Raw genomic sequence first — 21578 nt, 5'->3', positions numbered from 1 at the left:
GGGAAACTCGCAAGCAGGACTTGAGAGCAAGAGCGCTCTCCCTGCCTGCAGTTTCCAGCAATGATACTCAGAAGCATCCTGCCTGTGACTGTAAGTATATGAAGCCAAATGAATATTATAAAGGGACGCGGGTGGCACTGTGGGTTAAACCACAGAGCCTAGGGCTTGCTGATCAAAAGGTCGGCAGTTCGAATCCCGGTGACAGGGTGAGCTCCCATTGCTCAGTCCCTGCTCCTGCCAACCTAGCAGTTTCAAAGCACGAAGTGCAAGTAGATAAATAGGTACCACTCCAGCAGGAAGGTAAACAGCATTTCTGTGCACTGCTCTGGTTCGCCAGAAGCGGCTTAGTCATGCTGGCCACATGACCCGGAAGTTGTACGCCGGCTCCCTCGGCCAGTAAAGTGAGATGAGCGCCACAACCCCAGAGTCGTCCGTGACTGGACCTAATGGTCAGGGGTCCCTTTACCCTTTACTAAATATTATAAAGGGACATTTCCATGAGTCAGCTCAAAGTGAAATCACTGTGGCTGTTTGGGACGGATCATTTTACTCATGTTTTCATCCCACTGGATCATTCCCACCACTCTGCCGAACAAATATTTTCTCCCCCATTATGCAGTGATTGGCACGGCCAAAAGCGCAGAATGCAGATTGTATGACGTAGCTGACCCCCCTGCTGCCATATATATGCTTTCTTCTCTTTGCCATATATAGCAGTTTATAGATTTATTCAAGTCTCCTCCTGCTTAACTGCCTTTGACATTTTATAATAATAGCAGTAATAATAAAGATTGCTATTATTACTGTAAAAACAGCACCTATGAACTATGGTATGCCTGACAACAACTCTGTAATTAGGGTAACATTATTATCACCATGTTGCAGCCATGCCAATTAATTCTGCCTGGGCAATCAGCTATCCTCCGTTTCTCTCCGTTGAGAAAATGTTTGCTTGAGTCTCCAGAGATATTGAGGAAAATATGAGCTAAATAAAGTTTCGGTGTGTGTGTGCGTGTGTGGTGTGTGTGTGTGTGTGTGTGTGTTTGGAGGGGGGGTCAAAATGCAGGCGTACTTCTTGCTATATTAATGGTTGGCCAGAAAAGCAGAAATAGGCTAAATTTGGCATGCAAGAGTCTGCATTTCTTGCCAATTCCCTCTTATTTTTAGTCTTTGGAGCCCTGTGAATTTTCTCAACATAAGCTCACTTGATAACAAGCATCCTGGCTTTATATCCCCATCCTCTGCCCTGTGAGTTCTGCAGGATGTGAAGGAAACAGAGAATTCATTCCATGTAAAAACAGTGCTCCGTCTCCATTCTTCACTTTATACCATGGGATACAGCCAAGTGCAGATAATAAAAGATTTGTATACTGTATATATATATTGCAATCTGTACAGTTGAGGACAGAGCAGGACAAGGAACGTGGGTGCTTGAGGGGAGGTAAGGAAGAGGAAATAGGTATGGTCCTTGCAGAATCAGACCATTAGTTCATATAACCCAGTATTTTCTACCCTGATTGACAGCAAGTCTGAAACAGGGGTCTTTCCCATTACTAGCTTCCCAGTCCTGCTAGATGCCAGGGAGCGAACCTAGGAACTTCTCCATGCAAAACATGCACACCCCATGAAGTTGTGGTCCTTGACTGAACAGGGGGAAATGGCCACCAGCCAAAAAAAAGACCCCCACAGAAACATCAGTTTGGAAAGTGGTTTAGTTCCTCAGAATCTGCATAGGGAAGGCCCCATAGCTCAGTGGTAAAAGATCTGCTTTGCATGCAGAAGGTCTCAGGTTTTGATCCTTAGCATCTCCAGCTGCGGCTTGGAGAGACTCCTTATCTGAAATCTTGGTACAGTGGTACCTTGGGTTAAGTACTTAATTCGTTCTGGAGGTCCATTCTTAACCTGAAACTGTTCTTAACCTGAAGCACCACTTTAGCTAATGGGGCCTCCTGCTGCCACCACACCACCAGAGCAAGATTTCTGTTCTCATCCCGAAGCAAAGTTCTTAACCTGAAGCACTATTTCTGGGTTAGCGGAGTCCGTAACCTGAAGCGTATGTAACCTGAAGCGTATGTAACCTGAGGTACCACTGTAGTAGGCAGTACTGAGCTAGATGGTCTGGCTTGATACGAATTTGAAGAATAAAGTATGAAATGACTACTTAATCCCGTTGTCATGTCGTACAGTCAGCCAGAAATAGGAATAATTAGTGCTTCATGTGCTAAATCTTGACCAAGAAATAATTTCTACTGGGAAGTAGAAATGTGAAGGCAAGAAAAAGTTTTGGGAATCCTCTCCACCACCACCCTCCTCCCCTATTTAGACTCTTTTCCCAGCGGAAAAATTGGAAATCTGGGGGGTGGGGAGGAAACCTTCATATGAGCTGTGTTCTTCTCTACTAGAAAAATAATTGCAATGCTTTTAAAGTCAAGGTTTCAAAAACAATGTTTTACCTGCACTTTGCTATTTGAAATGGTTGTTGTTGTTGTTGTTTTTAAACTAACCCTGCAAGATTATATACAGTATCGGGTGATTACAATTCCTGTACACTATAGGCATGTGTGTTCAGTCATTCAAAAATTTATTATAATATAAAGTACAATGCAAAGTATACAAAATCACAGCCTCGGTGAAAGTGATTAAGTTGTTGATCATGGCAGGAAAGGCAACACTCAGATACATTGTTAGCTGCTTGATAATGCATGCATTGATCCCCTTGAGAAAAATACAATGGTACCTCGGGTTACATACGCTTCAGGTTACAGACTCTGCTAACCCAGAAATAGTGCTTCAGGTTAAGAACTTTGCTTCAGGATGAGAACAGAAATCATGCTCCGGCGGCACGGCAGCAGCAGGAGGCCCCATTAGCTAAAGTGGTGATTCAGGTTAAGAACAGTTTCAGGTTAAGAACAGACCTCCGGAATGAATTAAGTACTTAACCTGAGGTACCACTGTACTCAGAAGGATCTTTAAAGATTGACCAGGAAACCATCTGACAGGGGGATATATTATGTGTTCACCTAACATATATGCAACTCAAATCCTACCTGCCTTTCCCAAGCTAGCGTCATCCCACCAGCCCCAGATAACATGGCCAATGTGCAGGGATTCTGGAAGTTGTAGTCCAACAATATCCGGAGGGCACCAGTTTGGGGGAGGCAAGAGACAAACATTTTACACTTCTAAATTGAGTAAAATATAGGAAACATAGGAAAATATAGTCCTTTCTTATGACACAAAAAGAATTGTGTATAAATTAGCTGCCACACAAATTTCTACTAGTTTGTGTGGCAGCTAATTCATACAAAATTCATTTTGTGTCCTAAGGGAACTAAATTAAATTTAGAACTGATAGAAATGTAAGTTTTGCATATATTTCTCCTGAAATTTCCACTTATTCCAATCAACGCTGGCTATCTTCTGATGGTGACTGTCTGCTGATGGAAGGAATCTGTCAGCAGAATTTTGCCAATTCCTTCCTTCCACCCCCACCCCCACCCCCCGTGACTCTGACAAATCTGCCCCAGTGGGTCTCCAGTTCAAACTGTGGGATTGGAAAAATTATAAGACTCACCACTCTTAGATACCATCCTCATGGCTTCCAAATACAACCAGGGTGATCTAGTAACAGGGTGGGTTATTTTATATTTCACTACATGTTTATGGAAGCATTGTCATAACCCTGTATAACGTTTGCCTACACTTAGTTGTTTTAATGGTTGTTATGTTACCAGAAAATTGCAGAGAGCATTCTGCTTATGTTCTGGGCTGTTATTGCAGCACTAATCAGAATTGCCAAGCAAACCTTTAATCTCTGCTTGGAAATCCATTTTATTACTCTTACTAATACTCCGATTGTTACGAACTAAAGCATAGTTGGTTGAAGCATGTTAAGGGGTGTCTAATCTGTATGAAAAGATCTTGAGAAAGTGCCTTTGTCTTTTGACACAGACTTGCCATGTAATTGTCACCCGAAAGAGACCACCCTGTACAAAGTTTCAGATGTTAAAGAGTGCCAAGTTGCGTGTCGTTTTCCTCTCGGCCAGTGGATTTTGTGGGAAACTGAAAAAGGAATAGCGAATCCCATCATGCCAGAAGCCATACAAAGCTCTGGCAGGGATGTTAAGTTATTCCCCAAAGAGTGAAGCCATTCCAGGCAAGAATTTACAAAGCAAGAGAATGCATAACTTAGTGGGCTGGTATTTAGCCATGATTCCGTTGCCAAAAGAACAGTTGTAAACCAGTGAGAACTGAGTCCTCAAGGAAAGCAGCTGACTATAGAATCTGGCCTGGGCAGTTCAGCTTAATGAGTGGGTAGATGAGACTAATTAGGACCCTTGGCATCTGTTTGCATTCATGACATGATGGGCTTTGCAGCAGTCCTGTGGGTAAAAGCAAGGATGAAGTGTTGCTTCTGTGATGTTCTGAAAAAAATCAAGCAGCGATTGGAAGCCTCAGATTTGCTTTTCCTCTTGGTGGTTGACCCATTGTAGGAATGTTAAAGCTTTGAGGGGGGGGCATGGGTTCCTGTTTTGTCTCTCTCTCTATAGCAGGGCGGTCCAACCTCTCAGACCAAGTGGGCTGAAAGCGTAGTTCCACAGGGAACCCACAGGCTGCCATACTGCCTTGTTGCCTGTGCAAGCCCTAAATTTGATGCCCCCACCCAGCCCTTGCTCTGCCTTTCCAAAGCCAGGTAGGCAGGGCACAGGACTCTGGGAAGGAGGTGCAAGACTCTGGCAGGGTCGTAGAGATGCTCTACTTCCAGGGCCATCTTAAGCATATCCAGTGCTGTGGTGCAAAGATCCCTTCGGCGGTTCACCGGCAACTCCCAAACAAGGGAGGGGGCAGTGGAAAATGTCCTCTGTCTCCCCCACCGCTCCGATCCCCGGTGTGGTGGCAGCAGTCAAGCAGGAAAATGTGATGGCAGACATGCTCTCCGGTGTCGGGATGCCTGGGAAGGCTGCATGCCGCCTTTTGCCAGGAAGCAGGAGGACGACAACAACCGGGAGCAGGGTCGTCTTTAGCAGATACAGAGGCTTGGGAGGGAAGTTGCGTGGGGATCACTCTCCTCCTGTGGAGGCTTGGGGAGGAACAGTGGCGTAGCGTGGGTTGTCAGCACCCGGGGCAAGGCAAGTAATTTGCGCCCCCCTAACCCGTGGATTTGCGCCCCCTAACCCGTGGATTTGCGCCCCCTAACCCGTGGATTTGCGCCCCCTAACCCTAACCCCCAGATGTTGCGCCTGGTGCGGCCGGCCCCCCCTGCACCCCCCACGCTACGCCACTGGGGAGGAAGCTGCACGCACGCCAGCCATATAGTTGGCAGGGCGCAGCTGGTGGGTGTGTAGGGAAAGGGGAGGCTGCCGGCAAAGCCGCGCAGCTCCCCCACTAGCTAGGGCGCCACTAAGACCAATGGGAAAGACGGCTGTGCCTACTTCCCTCCCATAGCTGGGAAAACACTAGGCTTCGAGAAGGAGATGGGCGGACTCGTGCGTCCTTCTCAAAACCCAGCACCTTGCTTACACGCAGGGTGGATTTGCTTTAAATCAAATTGATTTAAATCACAATTTAAATCACTAGTCAGTAAGACTTGATTTAAATCTTTTTCTTTTTCTTTACAAAAAGACTCATTCTTGCTGGTATAATCTTAATATTTACAACCAGATGAAGGTTTCATTTTTGGAATAATAAATGTTCAGAGTAGTTCTTACAGTTAGATCAAAAATTACTGGTTTGGTTATACTATTAGAAATACAAAGACAGAAAAGTATGAAATCATTGTGAGGTTTAATAAGTTAACTGTTTATATTTGGACAACTTTTCTGCTGTACTTTATTGGAAGGAGAAAAATAATCATTTCCTTGATAACAATTCAAACAATTTATTTAACTAAAACAGTAACATTATAGCATATGTATCCATGTCTGTTAACTGATGTGGTTAAATGGCTTGTTTTTTTAAAAAAATAGACTGAGTTTTAGCACACATGAAAAACTTAAAACAAATCCTTATTTCCTGATGACTATAATGTAACTTAAATAGAAAACTATATTCCTCCTCCAAAATCATTTTATTTTAAAAATCCAATTTAAATTTTAAAAACTGATTTAAATAAATAATAAATCCAATTTAAATAAAAAACCCGATTTTTTGGGAATGTTTTTTTGAAAATTTAATTTTTATCCACCCTGCTTACATGGCTTTCGGAAGGCAATTCAAGAGCTTGGAGAGGGGGCATCAAATGTTGCCTTTGGGCAGTGTGTTGGACTACCATGTTCTAGAGGATACCAGTTTTTGTATGGGTTACTCTGGGCTGGGGAATGACCATCAGAACTAGGATAATAGCTGTTGTATGAAATTCTGTGTGCAGTTTCCTTTGGGAACAAATCTCAAATTCGCAGCCAACTAACATGTTCTGTCAATTCAGTGAGTTTTGCTTGAGCTCCCCAAATTGCTTTTGGGTTTCTCCAACCCTCCAGAACTGATTTAGGGAGGCGCAGGGTACATGCCGGGAGTAGACCATTGTACAAGCAGAAATCTTTGTGCTGGCTGAAAGACCTCAGTTGGATACTGTTCCAGTCAGAGTAGACCGATTAGCTACGTTAGTGAGGTGCATTAATTTTAAATGGTCTGTTCTTAAGTAGGATTAGCATTTGCTACAACCCTATGAGAGCAGTTCTAACTATGGGAAGCAAGTGTAGTTTATGCTAGATCTCATTCAGGAATGAAGTTGAAAGAGGAAAAACAAGTACAGTGGTGCCCCGCAAGACGAATGCCTCGCAAGACAAAAAACTCGCTAGACGAAAGGTTTTTTCATTCGCGATTTGCCTCGCAAGACGAATTCCCCTATGCGCTTGCTTCGCAAGACGAAAACGTCTTGCGACTTTGTTAAGCCGTTTAAACCGTGCTTCGCAAGAAGAAAAATTCGTTAGACGGCAAAAATTGCGGAACGAATTAATTTCGTCTTGCGGGGCACCACTGTATTTAAAATAGAGCTTGACACACATCACCCTTTTGCTTGTGTAAATTCTACCAGGTGCCCATGTCATGGAGTTAGGATCCAGAATAAGTCCTCTTCTGCCCTGTCCAGCCCCTGCCCACACAGCCAGAAGCTCCTTTTTGGAGGCTTCCATTGGCAATGGCTGCAGTTGAGCTGAGTTAGGATGGGGGTTATACCCCAACATATTTCATCATCATCATCATCATTATTATTCTTTTATTTATTAAAGATTTTCTTGATTTACAAAAGTGTGTGCAATGTCTCTCTCTCGTATTTTCCCCCCATGTAACATTTTTACAAATCAGTTTCATTTGTTGAGACATTAGGAAGAAAAGGGGGAGAGATGGGGAGTGAGGTTGTGTGGCAAAGTTTCTATTTTACTTACTATATGTAGGGTTTGGTGTCAGCGTTGCTTGTGCAGGTTCTTTGTTGTTCCTTTTGTTCCTTTGGTGGTGAGAGAGGTTGGGGTTGGCCTATGGTGTGGGTATTCATTTGTGGTTGGCTGTGGTGGTCTTTGTTTTCATGTGTGAGTGGGGTGGGTGGGTGTTTTGGATCAGGTTAGCCATACTGATTTTTATGCTGTTGGTGGATTTTTGTCGTTGTGTTGTTGGGCTGTGTATGTGATAAAGGGGAGCCATACCGGCATAAAGGCGTCTTCTTCTGTTTGTCCCCGTGTCAGTTTCAGTTTATTGGTTAATTTTTCTAGTAGGGATGTTTCCCATACTATTTGGTATGCTTATTCCTGACAGGTCTTTCCAGTGTCTGGTTATGGTGTTTCTGGCTGCTGAAAGTAGGTGGGTTATGAGTTCTTTGTGGTGTAAGTGGGCGTTATTGTCTTGGAAGATGTTTAGTAGGGCCAGTTCTGGGGTGATTTCTAATACTTGCTTGGTTATTTTACTTATTTCACGTATGGTTGTTGTCCAGAATAGTTGGGTTTTGGAGCACTCCCACCACATGCGGAGGTATGTGCCTGTGGAGGTGCACCCTCTCCATCATTTTGGCGAGGTTCCTGGGTATATTAGCGCTAATTTTCTTGGTGTTAGGTACCACCTGTAGGTGAGTTTCAGAGTGAGTTCTTTTCATTGATATGGATTTAAAGGGGGGTTTAGACTACATTTTGGTCCATTGAGATCCCAACATATTTCTGACCAAGCCAGGATGGGGAAACTATGTGGATATCTGCCAGTTCCTAAGTTGCTCATCCTGTCAGATACTGGTCTTGATTGTCCTCTATAACTGGGACTTTCTTCTGTTTGGGGCTCAAGTTCCATAGGTTTGAATGGCACTTCGAAGCATATGCTTCCCACTGTGAGTGTCCTGCACAATTTAGTTCACTGTCTCGGACTCGAAAACGCACGCCGTTGTAAGCATTATATTTCCTCTGTGTGTTGATCTTGCAGTGTTCTTACCAGTAAAAGAAGCTTCCCTCCCAACCCACCCTGCCTTTGAAATATCAGTTTTTGACAGGATGATAAAGTGAAGATTTTTGGAGAGAACCAGTGCCAGCTTGTGAAGGGAACTTCTGTTGTTGAGTTTGTTTTTTCCTAGTGCTGACATTTTAAAGCTGTACATTTATTTCAGTCTTGGCAAGGACGTGGTTGCATAAATCAGCATTCGAACTAATTGGGAGCAGCTCAAGCGGAATGCTAAGAAGGCCTTATCAGAAGCTACTTGTTGCCCTTGCCTATGGAACTGGCTGGGTGTTTTATAGAGTTCACTCTTTCCTCTCCATCTGTGTGGACTGGCAAATGCAGAATTAACTGTACCAGGGAGTGGTTTATTTCAAGAGCAGGAGTCAACTAGCAAATGTGTGTAGTAAAGCCTTGTTGTTGTTTAGTCGTTTCCAACTCTTTGTGACCCCATGGACCAGAGCACGCCAGGCGCTCCTGTCTTCCACTGCCTCCCGCAGTTTGGTCAAACTCATGCTAGTAGCTTCGAGAACACTATCCAACCATCTCATCCTCTGTCATCCCCTTCTCCTTGTGCCCTCCATCTTTCCCAACATCAGGGTCTTTTCCAAGGAGTCTTCGCTTCTCATGAGGTGGCCAAAGTATTGGAGCCTCAGCTTCACAATCTGTCCTTCGTGATAGGTTTGGAATGGATAGGTTTGATCTTCTTGCAGTCCATGGGACTCTCAAGAATCTCCTCCAGCACCATAATTCAAAAGCATCAATTCTTCGGTGATCAGCATTCTTTATGGTCCAGCTCTCGACTACAAATTGATAAGCAGATATACAAGTCTCCAGAAGCAGAGGAAGTGGTTTCTAGAATTCTTCAAGGTTCTAGATGAGATTACTGAAACTTTTTGATTATTTTATGCTTGGCTTGTTGTAGTTCATGATTAAGCCCTCTGCCTTTACCCACTTAGCATTCAAATCTAGCTGTGTAGGAAATTGCTCTCGCCATGGTGGTCCACAGTGTTTTGAGTAACTCTGCTGTGTTTTTTTAGGTTTGATTTGTGACCCTTTTTTTTTGCAGGCGGTACTGTTAAGACACTACCTTGTAAGCTTGTTAAACTTTTCAGAGCTCCTGAATGGAACCGCTCTATTTTTTCCTGTTGATTGCTGATTAATAGCTTCCCTAAATTGACCAAGCATCAATTCCCTTGGGGGAGTGGGGCAGCATTAATTAATTATTTGTTTTTTGTTTTTTGTTCTTTTTGGAAAAATATAAGAGAAAAACAAGAGTTAATTAGCAATTAAGGGCTCGCTCGTTTTCCCTCTGCAGGAAGTGAAACTGGCACTAGGGTAGTCTTAGAATGAGCATTCAGGGGCAAATCAGTCTATTACTAATTCACCAGCCCATATCTACAGGAAACAAACAGAGGCTGAACCTGCAACCAAAGGCTTTCAAGTAGCATTACAGAGGAACTTTGCTGAATGGAAATTACTCATGAGTAGACATTATAGAAGGCTCTTTGCCATGAGTCCCAGCATTTCTGGATAACACAGCAGTATATTAAGTACTCGTGGAATCTCTATTTCAATTCTTCTCCCTGCATTTTATGTAATGAAAATTGCAAATGAATCTTGCAAAATGTCTGAGAAACACCACAAAGGAGGGATAAGGCAGTGATATTCACAGTCTAGTTTTGATTCATGATTAACATTGAAATAAAAGCTTGGCAAAAGTGTCATCGCATATCCAAAGTGTCGCTCTGTGCATCTGTAACATAATGAAGATTATGTGCACTGCTTTTTATCTCAGGCTGAAATTCGTCTCTGTTTCTTCTTTCTCTCACAGCTCTTCCATGTGGCCTACGTCCTGATCAAGTTTGCAAATTCCCCTCGCCCAGACCTGTGGGTGCTTGAGCGGTCAACGGATTTTGGACTTACATATGAACCTTGGCAGTACTTTGCCTGTGAGTATGAGAGAAAAGTGGAAAGGATGTGGCAGTGGAGCCACGTTCACCAGGGGAGGGGAGCCTCCAGTCTTGGCCTGCCAGGGATACAGGCTAGCCTGCGAGGCCATTTCCCCCAACAGCACCCACCTTGCCCATCAGCTGATGTTTCTTATGATGTCATCTGATGGACAGCAGGGGGTGGGCTAAGTTCTATGTTGGCTGAGTGTGCCAGTTCCCAGGAGGGAACAAGGGTGTGCAGCCAAACCGAACAGGATTTAACCCCTGCTCATAAGCTATTGAGGGACGTGGGTGGCGCTGTGGGTTAAACCACAGAGCCTAGGGCTTGCTGATCAGAAGGTTGGCGGTTCGAATCCCCGCGACAGGGTGAGCTCCCATTGCTCGGTCCCTGCTTCTGCCAACCTAGCAGTTCGAAAGCATGTCAAAGTGCAAGAAGATAAACAGGTACTGCTCCAGCAGGAAGGTAAACTGTGTTTCCATGCACTGCTCTGGTTCACCAGAAGTGGCTTAGTCATGCTTGACATGAGCCAAATTTGACATGAGCCAACAGTGTGACGCGGCAGCTAAAAAAGCCAATGCAATTCTGGGATGCATCAATAGGAGTATAGCATCTAGATCAAGGGAAGTAATAGTGCCACTGTATTCTGCTCTGGTCAGACCTCACCTGGAGTACTGTGTCCAGTTCTGGGCACCACAGTTCAAGAAGGACACTGACAAACTGGAACGTGTCCAGAGGAGGGCAACCAAAATGGTCAAAGGCCTGGAAACGATGCCCTATGAGGAACGGCTAAGGGAGCTGGGCATGTTTAGCCTGGAGAAGAGGAGGTTAAGGGGTGATATGATAGCCATGTTCAAATATATAAAAGGATGTCACATAGAGGAGGGAGAAAGCTTGTTTTCTGCTGCTCCAGAGACGTGGACACGGAGCAAACTACAAGAAAGAAGATTCCACCTAAACATTAGGAAGAACTTCCTGACAGTAAGAGCTGTTTGACAGTGGAATTTGCTGCCAAGGAGTGTGGTGGAGTCTCCTACTTTGGAGGTCTTTAAGCAGAGGCTTGACAACCATATGTCAGGAGTGCTCTGATGGTGTTTCCTGCTTGGCAGGGGGTTGGACTCGATGGCCCTTGTGGTCTCTTCCAACTCTATGATTCTTTGATTCTATGATTCTATGATTCTATGCTGGCCACATGACCTGGAAGCTGTACGCCAGCTCCCTTGGCCAATAAAGCAAGATGAGCACCGCAACCCCAGAGTCGGTCATGACTGGACCTAATGGTCAGGGGTCCAGACTACTACTTTTTACATGAGCTATTGGGCTCAGTTTTTCAAGATCCCACAAAACCTCTTCCTGATTCCCTTTGCATTGGACTCCCTTGCTATAACAAAGGCTTTCCCCCTATGTTTCAGTAGGGCTTTTGATGGAGTTTACATTGAAAGCCCTGTTTAAATGGAAGGGGAAACCTATGTTTTAGTAGCACCTTGCTCCTGCCATCATTGTGACACCAGGTGATAGATGGGTGGGCATCCCCACCCACCTGCCACATTTGGCCGACGAAGCTGATCCTAGTAAGGACCTGGCCTGTGAAGCAAAAAAAGTTTCCCACCTCTGACCTACTCCAGTGGCCCTGGAGCAAAAAAACAGCCAGCATTTCATGACTTAGGTAAAGCTCTGTATTATTTCTCCCCTTTGCTTACTCATTTATCATAGTGGTATATAATATAATGAATGAATGAATGAATGAATGAATGAATGAATTTATTAATACGGTCACAGACCAGCCGCAACACACACAATATCGCAGATCATAAAAAATATCAGAAATACAAAGGACAGTATGAATATAACAAGGATTTAAATATAAAAATTAAAATTAATTATTAGCATGCTCCCTGTAGTTAACATTTAGGGGTTTGGTCATTATGGGATACTATTTGCTTCCTGCAATTGATTGCAGACACACAGAATTTGGCTACATTTAATGTAGTCTTGGGATTCTTGTCCTCTAGCAGTAGTTTTAAACTATGGAGTTCCGATACTTTCCTGGACTTTTGCAAAACAGGTGTAATAAAAGTCAAACGTATATCCTCATAAAAACGGCAATGTAATAGTACGTGCGGAGCAGTTTCAACTTCCAGCGAGCCACAAGGGCAGACCCGTGCTGTATATGGTTTACCCTCAAATCTGCCCTGCATAGTGGTATATAGAATCTGCAGGTTCAACTGAATACCCGTTGATGGAGAACTACAATGGAAGAAGCTAGTGCTTCCAGTTCTTTTTTGTAGACTTACCAGAGGCTTCTGGTTGGCTACTATAGGAAGCAGGTCTGGATGAACCTTTAGTCTGAGCAATCAGGGCTCTTCTTATGTCTATATCCCAACCAGAATGCCCTTGCATCATACAAAATACCTTACTGTACAGTCAGCCAGATTTTCCACATTAGCGATCTAGCATCTTGAAAAGGTGCGTAGATGAAGGAATTTTGGCAGGTGTAATTTTCCAAATCAGCACAGCAGAACTGTGACCTGACATGTTGCTTTAAGTTCCTCCCTTAGCTGTTGTGCAGAAGGCGCAAGATCCCTAAAATAGCTGCTTCTGACTTGGAGTATGTGGGTTTCAGTGTGTGATAGGCTTTCCTGGAAGAGATTCCTCACCGACCCCCCTCAAAGTGGATTTTGGTTGGGTCAGGAGGCAAGTTATCAAGCCAAACTACCCTCTTGTACAGCGAACTGTTGATTGTTTCATTTCCTTAAGATAATGTGACTGGTAGTCAATTGCTGGAAGGGTTCAGGCTGGATCAGACCTGCAAAACCTTTTCCTGAGCAGCCATAGGGCCAGGATTCACAAAGGCATTGGTAGGATTGCTGACATTTTTCTCGGATGACTCTTGTGCTTGTAACAACTGTATGACAAACAAAAATGCAGCAGATGGAGTATTTTGTGGCCTGCAGAAACAGGAACAGTGGAGGGAAAGTTACTTGTTGAATTTCTTGCATTATGCAGCTGTTAAAAGCAGAGGCAGCTAGCCAGAAAAAAAAATAGAGGAAATATAAAGTCCTATAAGTACCATCTGGACCTGTTCTGGCAGTTCAAGAGGTAAGGAGGTCTTGCAGCAATTAGTAGGTGAACACGTTGATCGAACAGCTGTTAAATCCTCATCTACAGGGACCAGTTGAAAATATGGCAAACGTATTTGAAACTTGTTCTTGACTTGTGTTATTCTGCTCCAGCACACACTCTGCACTTAGCATGCCGTATGCTTTTGGAAATGTATTGTGAAGGGATAGTTGGGTGCCTAGTGAAGAATGTGTTTTTCATTGTTGCTGACTACTCAAAAAAGGTATAATGATTGAAAAGATGTGTTATTTTTTGAGTCTCAAGTGTGTTTTTTATTTTACTTTATTTTTAACGAGGAGAGTCAGAATGACTGAGGTCGATAATATCTGCAATATTGCATCCTTTCTGGAATGAGGGAAAGGAATGTTCCCCTGAAGCTAACAACAAGGGGTTTGTTTGTTTGTTTGTATACACTGCTTGATGGTTAAAAAAACCCTAAACCTCAGGAAGAATAAATGAATAAATTTATTGCAGGTAAAACAGTTGAAAGCTGCAATATGAAATGTTCAAAAAATTAAAATGAGAAATAAACTAAAATAATATTAAAACACACATCAACATTCTCGATATTGGGGAGGTTTGTCCAAACAACAGGTTTCTAAGCAGGTGCTGAAAAGAGTACAGTGAAGGTATCTCTCTACCTGATGTCAGCAGGCAGGGAATTCCAAAGTGTAGGTGTTGCTGTACTAAAATAACGACTTATTATCAATGTGTTCTGGTTTGTGGAGTTGCCAGGAAAAGGTGTGGGCTAATGGTAGTATTGCAAGTGTAGAAACACAAGCCAAAATATTCTGCACCTATATTGTGTTCTGATAACAGAGAGAGGGGTCCTGATATGTATAGTGAAGAGCTCATGAGGAAATGGTTTTTCATTGCTCACTCGGTTTATCTGTGTTGTTGTATCCTGGATGTAAAGAGTTTTATATATTTGCTTAAGGAAGTTACTTTATAGGTTGGTCCTGACATGATAAGCATCCAGACATTCGCCTTGTCTTTCCTAAATCTCTGCAGTTAAAGATTAGAGCAACCTGCAAGGAGGTTTCTGTGTATCTTTCTGTGGTCTCCCATTGTGATGCTGTCTTCTTCCTGCCTTTTACTTTCCTCATCCATCATTCCTAGCATTTATTGGAAAGCTAATATTTCAGCCAGAAACTCTGTGAAAGCTTGGGGGCATATCCTGACAGGAACAACTCGCCAGTTGTTTCTGAACGCGGTCACAATTAGGAAGTGCCATTGCCTTGTATGCAGAAAGAGTCATCTTCAACCATTGAATATCTGGGGGAATAAGCGGGGATCCTCAAACTTCGGCTAGCCTTGGTCATGAGCCCCAATTTGTGGTTGCCACAACTCTTCCCGCCAGAGGTGCGTGGAAAACCTCCAAAGAGCAGCACGAGGGGAGAGAAAATTCCCAGCTTGTGGATTTGGTGGTCTCCATGATTCCGTTAGTCTCTCTTTATCTCTGCTCCATTCTTACAAGTGATGTGAATAAGCAATAGTAGAAGTTGTAGTAGTAGTAGTAGTAGTAATAGTGTAAGTTCTTAACATTCTTACATCTTGTCACAAGACTTCACGTCTGCTGTCTGCAGTTAAGATTAATACTAGTGTTCCCCCATCATTGTATCTGAATGTCACAAATATATTAAAGTTTGTAGTTCAGAATGTTTTTTAAGTCTAATGTGCTTCTGAATATCTCATTTTCAGAGTAAGTTGGAGTAGTTAGCTCCCTCCCTCTCTGAACCCATAAGTATCTTTCACAAACCGCTTCTTGCTTTTGTCTTTTGATCACAAGTTTTGCATGCTGCTTGGGCATATGATTTGAGTGGCGAGATGGTTCAACGCCTTGTCTTTGTTTTCACTCAGAAGCAGATTTTTCACTTAGCACAGCATCTCTCTTATTTACCCAAAATGGCCCTGTTTGGAGATCCACCCATCTTTGACCTCTGTGGCGCTAAGCCCAGCTGTGTCACTTCTTGGCAGACATTTTTATCTAATTAGTTGGCAGTGCCAAGACCAATTTGGCAGGACCATAGCTATATCAATTTATTATAGGACATGGGAAGAAGAGGTGGATGTTTTCTGAAGTCTTGTTTCCTCATTGTTTGTGGTCCCAAGTTGGCTTTGGAAGAGGAGCCTGCTTCTGTTTCCTGCAGCCTAGACAATTGGTATTGCCGACCAGACATTTAGGGATGTCTGTTGTTCCTCCGGTAGTTCCCTGGGAAAGGGAAATTAAGGAAATTGGACAAGAGAATTTATTTCTCAGTTTGATGTTGCCTGCTGGTTTCCAGAGCAGAATCTGAGACATGCTTTACCAAGGAGCGCCAGCTTGTTCTGCAAATATATCATTATGAAGTTCGCAGAGAGCAGCCAAGCTACTCTGAGCATGTCAGGCACCAGGTCCTCCAGGGAGCCAAAACAGTAATTGGTAGAAGATGTGAGCTGATCTTTACTGTGATCTTTTAAACAGAAAAACCTGGTGAAGGAGTGCCTGGAAAGACTATACGGTGAATTATCCCCTTGGGTGTGATTCCATCCCTAATTTCTATGACAGCGTGTATCTGTGAGCTCATTAGGTTTCCTTTGTGGATAGGAGAACAAGAAGCATGTTTATCGTAAAATGAGTTTACCTCTCCCAAATAGTAGCAGAATATTTTTATTTAATGACTCACATTTTATTCATTTATTCATTTTCTTCCTGTTTCAAAAAACCTTCTGCAGAAAGACGCCCAAGGGCTATCAGTGGTAGCTAAGGTGGTCCTTCCTCTTCTGTTCACTGTCTCTTAACTCTAGTTTCTTCTTTGCGGTCTCTGTGCAGGTGCACTCATTGCATTCTGCACATGTGCAGAGTATAATTAGTCTTCTAGAGCTTAAGTCAGTGCATTTTTTGGTAGGAGGTACACTCCCAATTGTCTAACACAGGCTTCCTCAAACTTGGCCCTCCAGATGTTTTGAGACTACAATTCCTATCATCCCTGACCACTGGTTCTGCTAGCTAGGGATCATGGGAGTTGTAGGCCAAAAACATCTGGCGGGCCGAGTCTGAGGAAGCCTGGTCTAACATAATAGAGGTGCTTCTATACTTATGGAATATTTCCTGCAGCAATGGGACAAACCCAAATCAAAGTTTACCAAAAGTTTTGGATTATGCTCCTAGGGTGTGCAAAGTCTCCATTTAGTTGCAAACCAGTATTGGGTGTCGTTAGCTTGCAAATGAATTTCACATGAGAAAGTCAATCATTTTAAATTGGGATTTTTGTGCTTAGCAATTTAAATCATGATGGTTTTGCTCTGTTCACATATTGTGGTGATCCAAAAGGTTTGTTGTGTGTTTGGAAAGAAGGGCCACCCATCACAGCAAAACCCCTCGTCCTCCTCCTCCTCCTCCTCCTCCTCCTCCTTCTTCTTCTTGGATATGGCTCTGCAGACCCCATCAGCCCATGACTTTCCTTGTGCAATTGATAGGTGAACACACATCACTGCCCGAGTGCTCTCCAGCCCCTTTCTTCCAGTCTCCCAAAAAACAGAAGCTTATCTGCCCACCCACCACTCTCCCATTCCGTTTGCTAGCTGTTTCTGCCACAACAGAAGAGTCAAAGGCACTTGTCCTTCCTACATCCAACCCTCTACTCCAGTCTGCACATTTATTTTCCTCTGCTACCAAGGGAATTCTTCCCAGGGTGATCTCCTTTGAAACCGACCACCAAACCTCCCTCTTAGCATGATAGAAGTTTGTATTTCAAAGGGGAACCAGAGTTTTATAGAAAGTAACAGAGCCTGACCTTGCATGCTGCAAGCCCCCATTCCACCTGTCGGTCATGGAACAGTGCCATGTGGCCGCCGGGTGCCAGGTGTATCTGGACACTTAACCAGCATGACTCGCAAGGAGGAGGAGAAAGAATTTGGCATGGTGGGGAGTCAGTGAGAGCTGGCAGCTGGTTCTCTCATTGCCTCCTTGGCCGTTGCATTCTCCAAACATTAGTGCCTCTCAAATGCAGAGCGACTGAAGTTTCAAAACACTGCTCCAGAAGCATGAGGTGCACCTCCTGGGCTTTAGCAAAAGTTGTGGCGCTAACTAGATGTGATGTTAATTGTGTATAGTCAAATAATGTGCACTTAAATATATAAGGGTGATTTTCTTCAGGAATGTGTGTGTGTGTGTGTGTGTTTGTAAGAGTTAAAACCATCCACAGCATGACCCTAGTCCTTCTCCTTCTCATTTGCTGTTTCAGTTTTTCATGTGCCCACACGCAATTACCCTCAGGCCTAGCTGGAACCTCAGTTGCGGATTTTGAGGAAATGCCAGTGGTCACAACATCTCTCTTCAGCCAATTTGGGGTATTTTGTTGTGTGAAGCTATACCAGCTACTTACCGTATTTTTCACTCCATAAGACACACTTTTTTCCTAAAAAGTAAGGGGAAATGTCTGTGCATCTTATGGAGCAAATGCTGGTCTCTGGAGCGGAATTGCCCAGGGGCGAAAAGCAGATTGTGCTTTTTTTTTTGTAGAAAGAGGGAAGGAGGTATTGAAGCAAAGCCACTAAGCAGCTGATCGGCAAGCAGTCAGGAGGGAGATAAGGGACGCTAGCAATAAAGGAGGCTGCCTGGGAGGGGGGAGGTAAAAGCACATGGATCCTCAGGATTTTTGCATTGGATCACCCCAAATTCACCATCAGATCACATAGCACGTCCATGGCTATAGCATACACCAAAAAAATCACACATCCATTGTTTCGTGGGGCCGCAATAGCGCAAAAAACATGGTTACAAAGCACAGATCCACATGGATTCTCAGGATTTTTGCACTGGGCTACCCCAAACTCACCGTCAAATCACATATCATGTCTGTGGCCGCAGCATGAACCACAAAAATCATACATCCACTGTTTTGTTCAGAATATTTTTTTACTTGTTTTCCTCCTCTAAAAACTAGGTGTGTCTTATGGAGCGAAAAATATGGTATATTAGGCCCTCTAAATCCATGTAGCCTACGCTGAAATGCCATCTTTCATGGTGATCATTTTACTTATTTTTGGTTCTTACTTATTTGATACCTAGCTCTCTTACCAGTTCATGAACGCTCTGGAGCTGTTTACCCAGCTATGCCTAATAACAACAACAACAACAGCAACAACAACAACAATTTATTATTTATACCCTGCCCATCTGACTGGACTTCCCCAGCCACTCTGGGCAGCTATCTTCCATTAGAGAACCACTGTGGTGTCAGTTCCAAGATTTGGAGGTGGGTCGTGGGTGGGGAGTTCAAGGGGCACTGTAGCATGCATGTCCTCCTTAGCGTAGCCAGTTAGCTTAGCCATTCTTGGCAGGAATCAAAAGCTCAGTTCCTTCTGCAGCTGTTTCTGGACGGGCCTTGAGGGAGTGGGTTGGGACCTGTGCCTGGGATAGTAAGATTTCCATCTCAAAATCTGCATGGGGCTTGCATTCTTGTAAAAGCTGCAGGGATAAGGAAGACAGGTCCATGTTCCTTTGCACCAGCATTGCAGGTTTTCAGGCACTTTTCAGAGTGACAACTAATGGCTCTTTCGCAAATGCACAGGAATCATAAGATGAGTCAAGGCATTGGTCCACCTTGCTCATTAATGTCTACACTGACCGGAAGTGGCTCTCCAGAATTTCACACAGGGCTGTCTCCCAGCCCTACCTGGAGTTGCTGGGGAGAGAACCTGGTACCTTCTGCATGCGAAGCAGATGCTCTCTCATTGCGTTGCAGTCCTTCCCCAAAGTAGCCACCGTTGCACTTTGTAGGATATTCCCTAAACAAAGCTCACTGTTTGAGCTTGATTGACCTTGATTATTGAGGGGAAGTGCGTGGAACAGGTCTCGGTGTTTTGATTTCTGGGAATGGAGTTGAGAGACGACCTAACCTGGGGAGAAAACAGCAAAGACCTGATGAAGAGAGCACAGCAGAGGTTATATTTTCTGAGAATCCACCGGAAAAACAATCTCTCAAAGGACCTGTTGATGGCATTTTACCATTGCACTGTGGACAGTGTATTAACTTATGGTCTGTGTGTGTGGTTTGGGAGCTGCACGGTCAGGGGAAAAACAATGCTACCCAGGGTTGTAAAGACTGCGGAGAGAATAATTGGGTGCACTCTTCCCACCTTAGATCAAACCTACACTTCCAGGTGCCATAAGAAAGCGGCAGAGATAGTGCAGGATAGTGCGCACCCCGGAAATGATCTCTTTCAGCTTCTGCCTTCTGGAAGAAGGTATAGGGTTATAAAGGCCAGGACTAGCCGCCTGAGAAACAGTTTCTACGCAAATGCAATTCTGGTTCTAAACGCAACATAAGGGGTCTCTATAGTATAGTGTATTTTAAAATGGGGTTTCAGAGTTTTTAGGGGTTTTTGAATGTTTTATGTAGTTTTTCAGTTTCATTGTTCTGCATGGGACTATGACAATAAAGATATCATATATCGTATATCACTGTGAATCCCTAGTGTTCCATGTCTGTTTTCTGTGTTTGTCCTATCTTATGCTGGAGAGCTGGTGTTGTGTCCTATCAAAGAAACCAGGGAGTTCTTTTTTATACTTGCCTCTGCCACAAACTCACTAGGTAGCTGTCAGGGAACTGCCATCGGAGGGACAGGAGGTGGAAGGGCTCACAGAGGTTAGGAGAGACTCAGCAGCTGAAGAGGGAACCAGCAGCAGGGGGAGAGGAGGAGCTCCGAGGGAAAGTGTGCAGGAGGGATGGCTCAGAGACACATCCAGCGAAAACAGTGGGGAGGTCTCAGGACCTCGTGTAGGGACACCTACTCCTCGCCGGAAACTGTCACGCCGAGAGTCCAGGAGACGTGTTTCCGTTAAGGAGCTTTTATGTTGGAAGCGATTCCGAAAGCAACCACTGTCGGAATCTGCCAGCGACTGACGGAGCCATGTTTAAGGGGCTCCGTTACAGACAGAGGTTTGCGGACTTGAACAAACTCTGAGGGATTTGGCTTTTACGCACAAGCAGCTCATCATCCCATCACAGTAGCCTTAGGCAAGCTACTCTCCCTCAGCCTCAGGAATCATAAAATCGTAGAATTGTGGAGTTGGAAGGGACCCTGGGGGTCATCTAGTCCAACCCCCTGCAATGCAGGAAACTCGGCTAAAGCATCCGTGACAGATGGCCATCTAACCTCTGCTTTAAAAAACCCCAAGGAAGGTTTTTAAATACACTAATATTGGAAGATAATATTGATCCGCTTTACAGGGATGACATGAGGATTACACTGGAGTGAAGTAGGTGAAGTGCTTTGAATATTTGGAAGTTCTAATACAATTGCAGAATATTATTAATATTTCATTTTACACAACTAAAATGTTCACCTCTTGACTCCTCTGCTCAATAGCTTCCAAGAGAGATTGTATAGAGAAATTTGGCCTGAGGACTGTGGAACGGATAACCAAAGACGACGACGCCATCTGCACCACTGAATACTCCCGAATTGTGCCCTTGGAGAACGGCGAGGTAAACTCTTTAATTTTTTGTCTGGCTGTGCATCAAAGCAGTGAATGTGGGTCGGATTTTTTCCCTGTGCTTAATTTTTCTGCAAAAAAAAACAAACAAAAAACTTGCTTTGTAAGTTCAGTAGTAACTATGAATGGATTTGACAAGCATAGCAGTTTGAAACTTTTTAGCATTCTTTAATAAATAGGAGTAAAATTAGCATGCTTAATTTGATCTGTGGCACCAGAAACTATGCAAACTGACAGTTTTCAGATGCAAATTAGCCTAATTTTTGTAGGATTTCTCTGCCCCCCCAAAACCCCCCACACCACCCAGTTCAAGTCCTGTATTTAAAATGATCAATGCTGAATTAACATAAGGTATGAAGGATAACCCAGGTTTCCATATGTTGATGTTTCTGAGAGCATGAGCCTGTAGAAAGAGTGTTGAATATTATTACTGGGTAACCTCGGACAAACCTATCTATACTATTATAGAGTGGGAATAAAATGACTTGCCTTACAGGGTTGTTGTGATATCAAAGAGATGTCAAAGAGAAAAACAACTACCAGACTTTTAGAAGACATGTGAAGGCAGCCCTGTTTAGGGAAGCTTTTAATGTTTGGCACACTATTGTATTTTACTATT

General features: G+C 43.7%; 1 protein-coding gene across 3 annotated transcripts in view; it reads left to right on the top strand.

Annotated features, from left to right (window-relative positions):
* Window positions 1-21578, top strand: part of LAMA5 (laminin subunit alpha 5) — a 223032-nt gene that overhangs the window by 80618 nt on the left and 120836 nt on the right. For all 3 annotated transcript variants that reach the window (XM_082225741.1, XM_082225740.1, XM_082225739.1), the window contains exons 3-4: window positions 10241-10358; window positions 20833-20951. In XM_082225741.1, the coding sequence (XP_082081867.1) occupies window positions 10241-10358; window positions 20833-20951 (237 nt within the window). The remainder of the gene's footprint in view (window positions 1-10240; window positions 10359-20832; window positions 20952-21578) is intronic.

Source organism: Podarcis vaucheri (assembly GCF_965113315.1).
Source record: "Podarcis vaucheri genome assembly, chromosome: 6".
NCBI classification, from domain to species: domain Eukaryota; kingdom Metazoa; phylum Chordata; class Lepidosauria; order Squamata; family Lacertidae; genus Podarcis; species Podarcis vaucheri.
The sequence above is the reverse complement of the archived record's forward strand: the minus strand, read 5'-3'. Positions and strand labels throughout refer to the sequence as shown.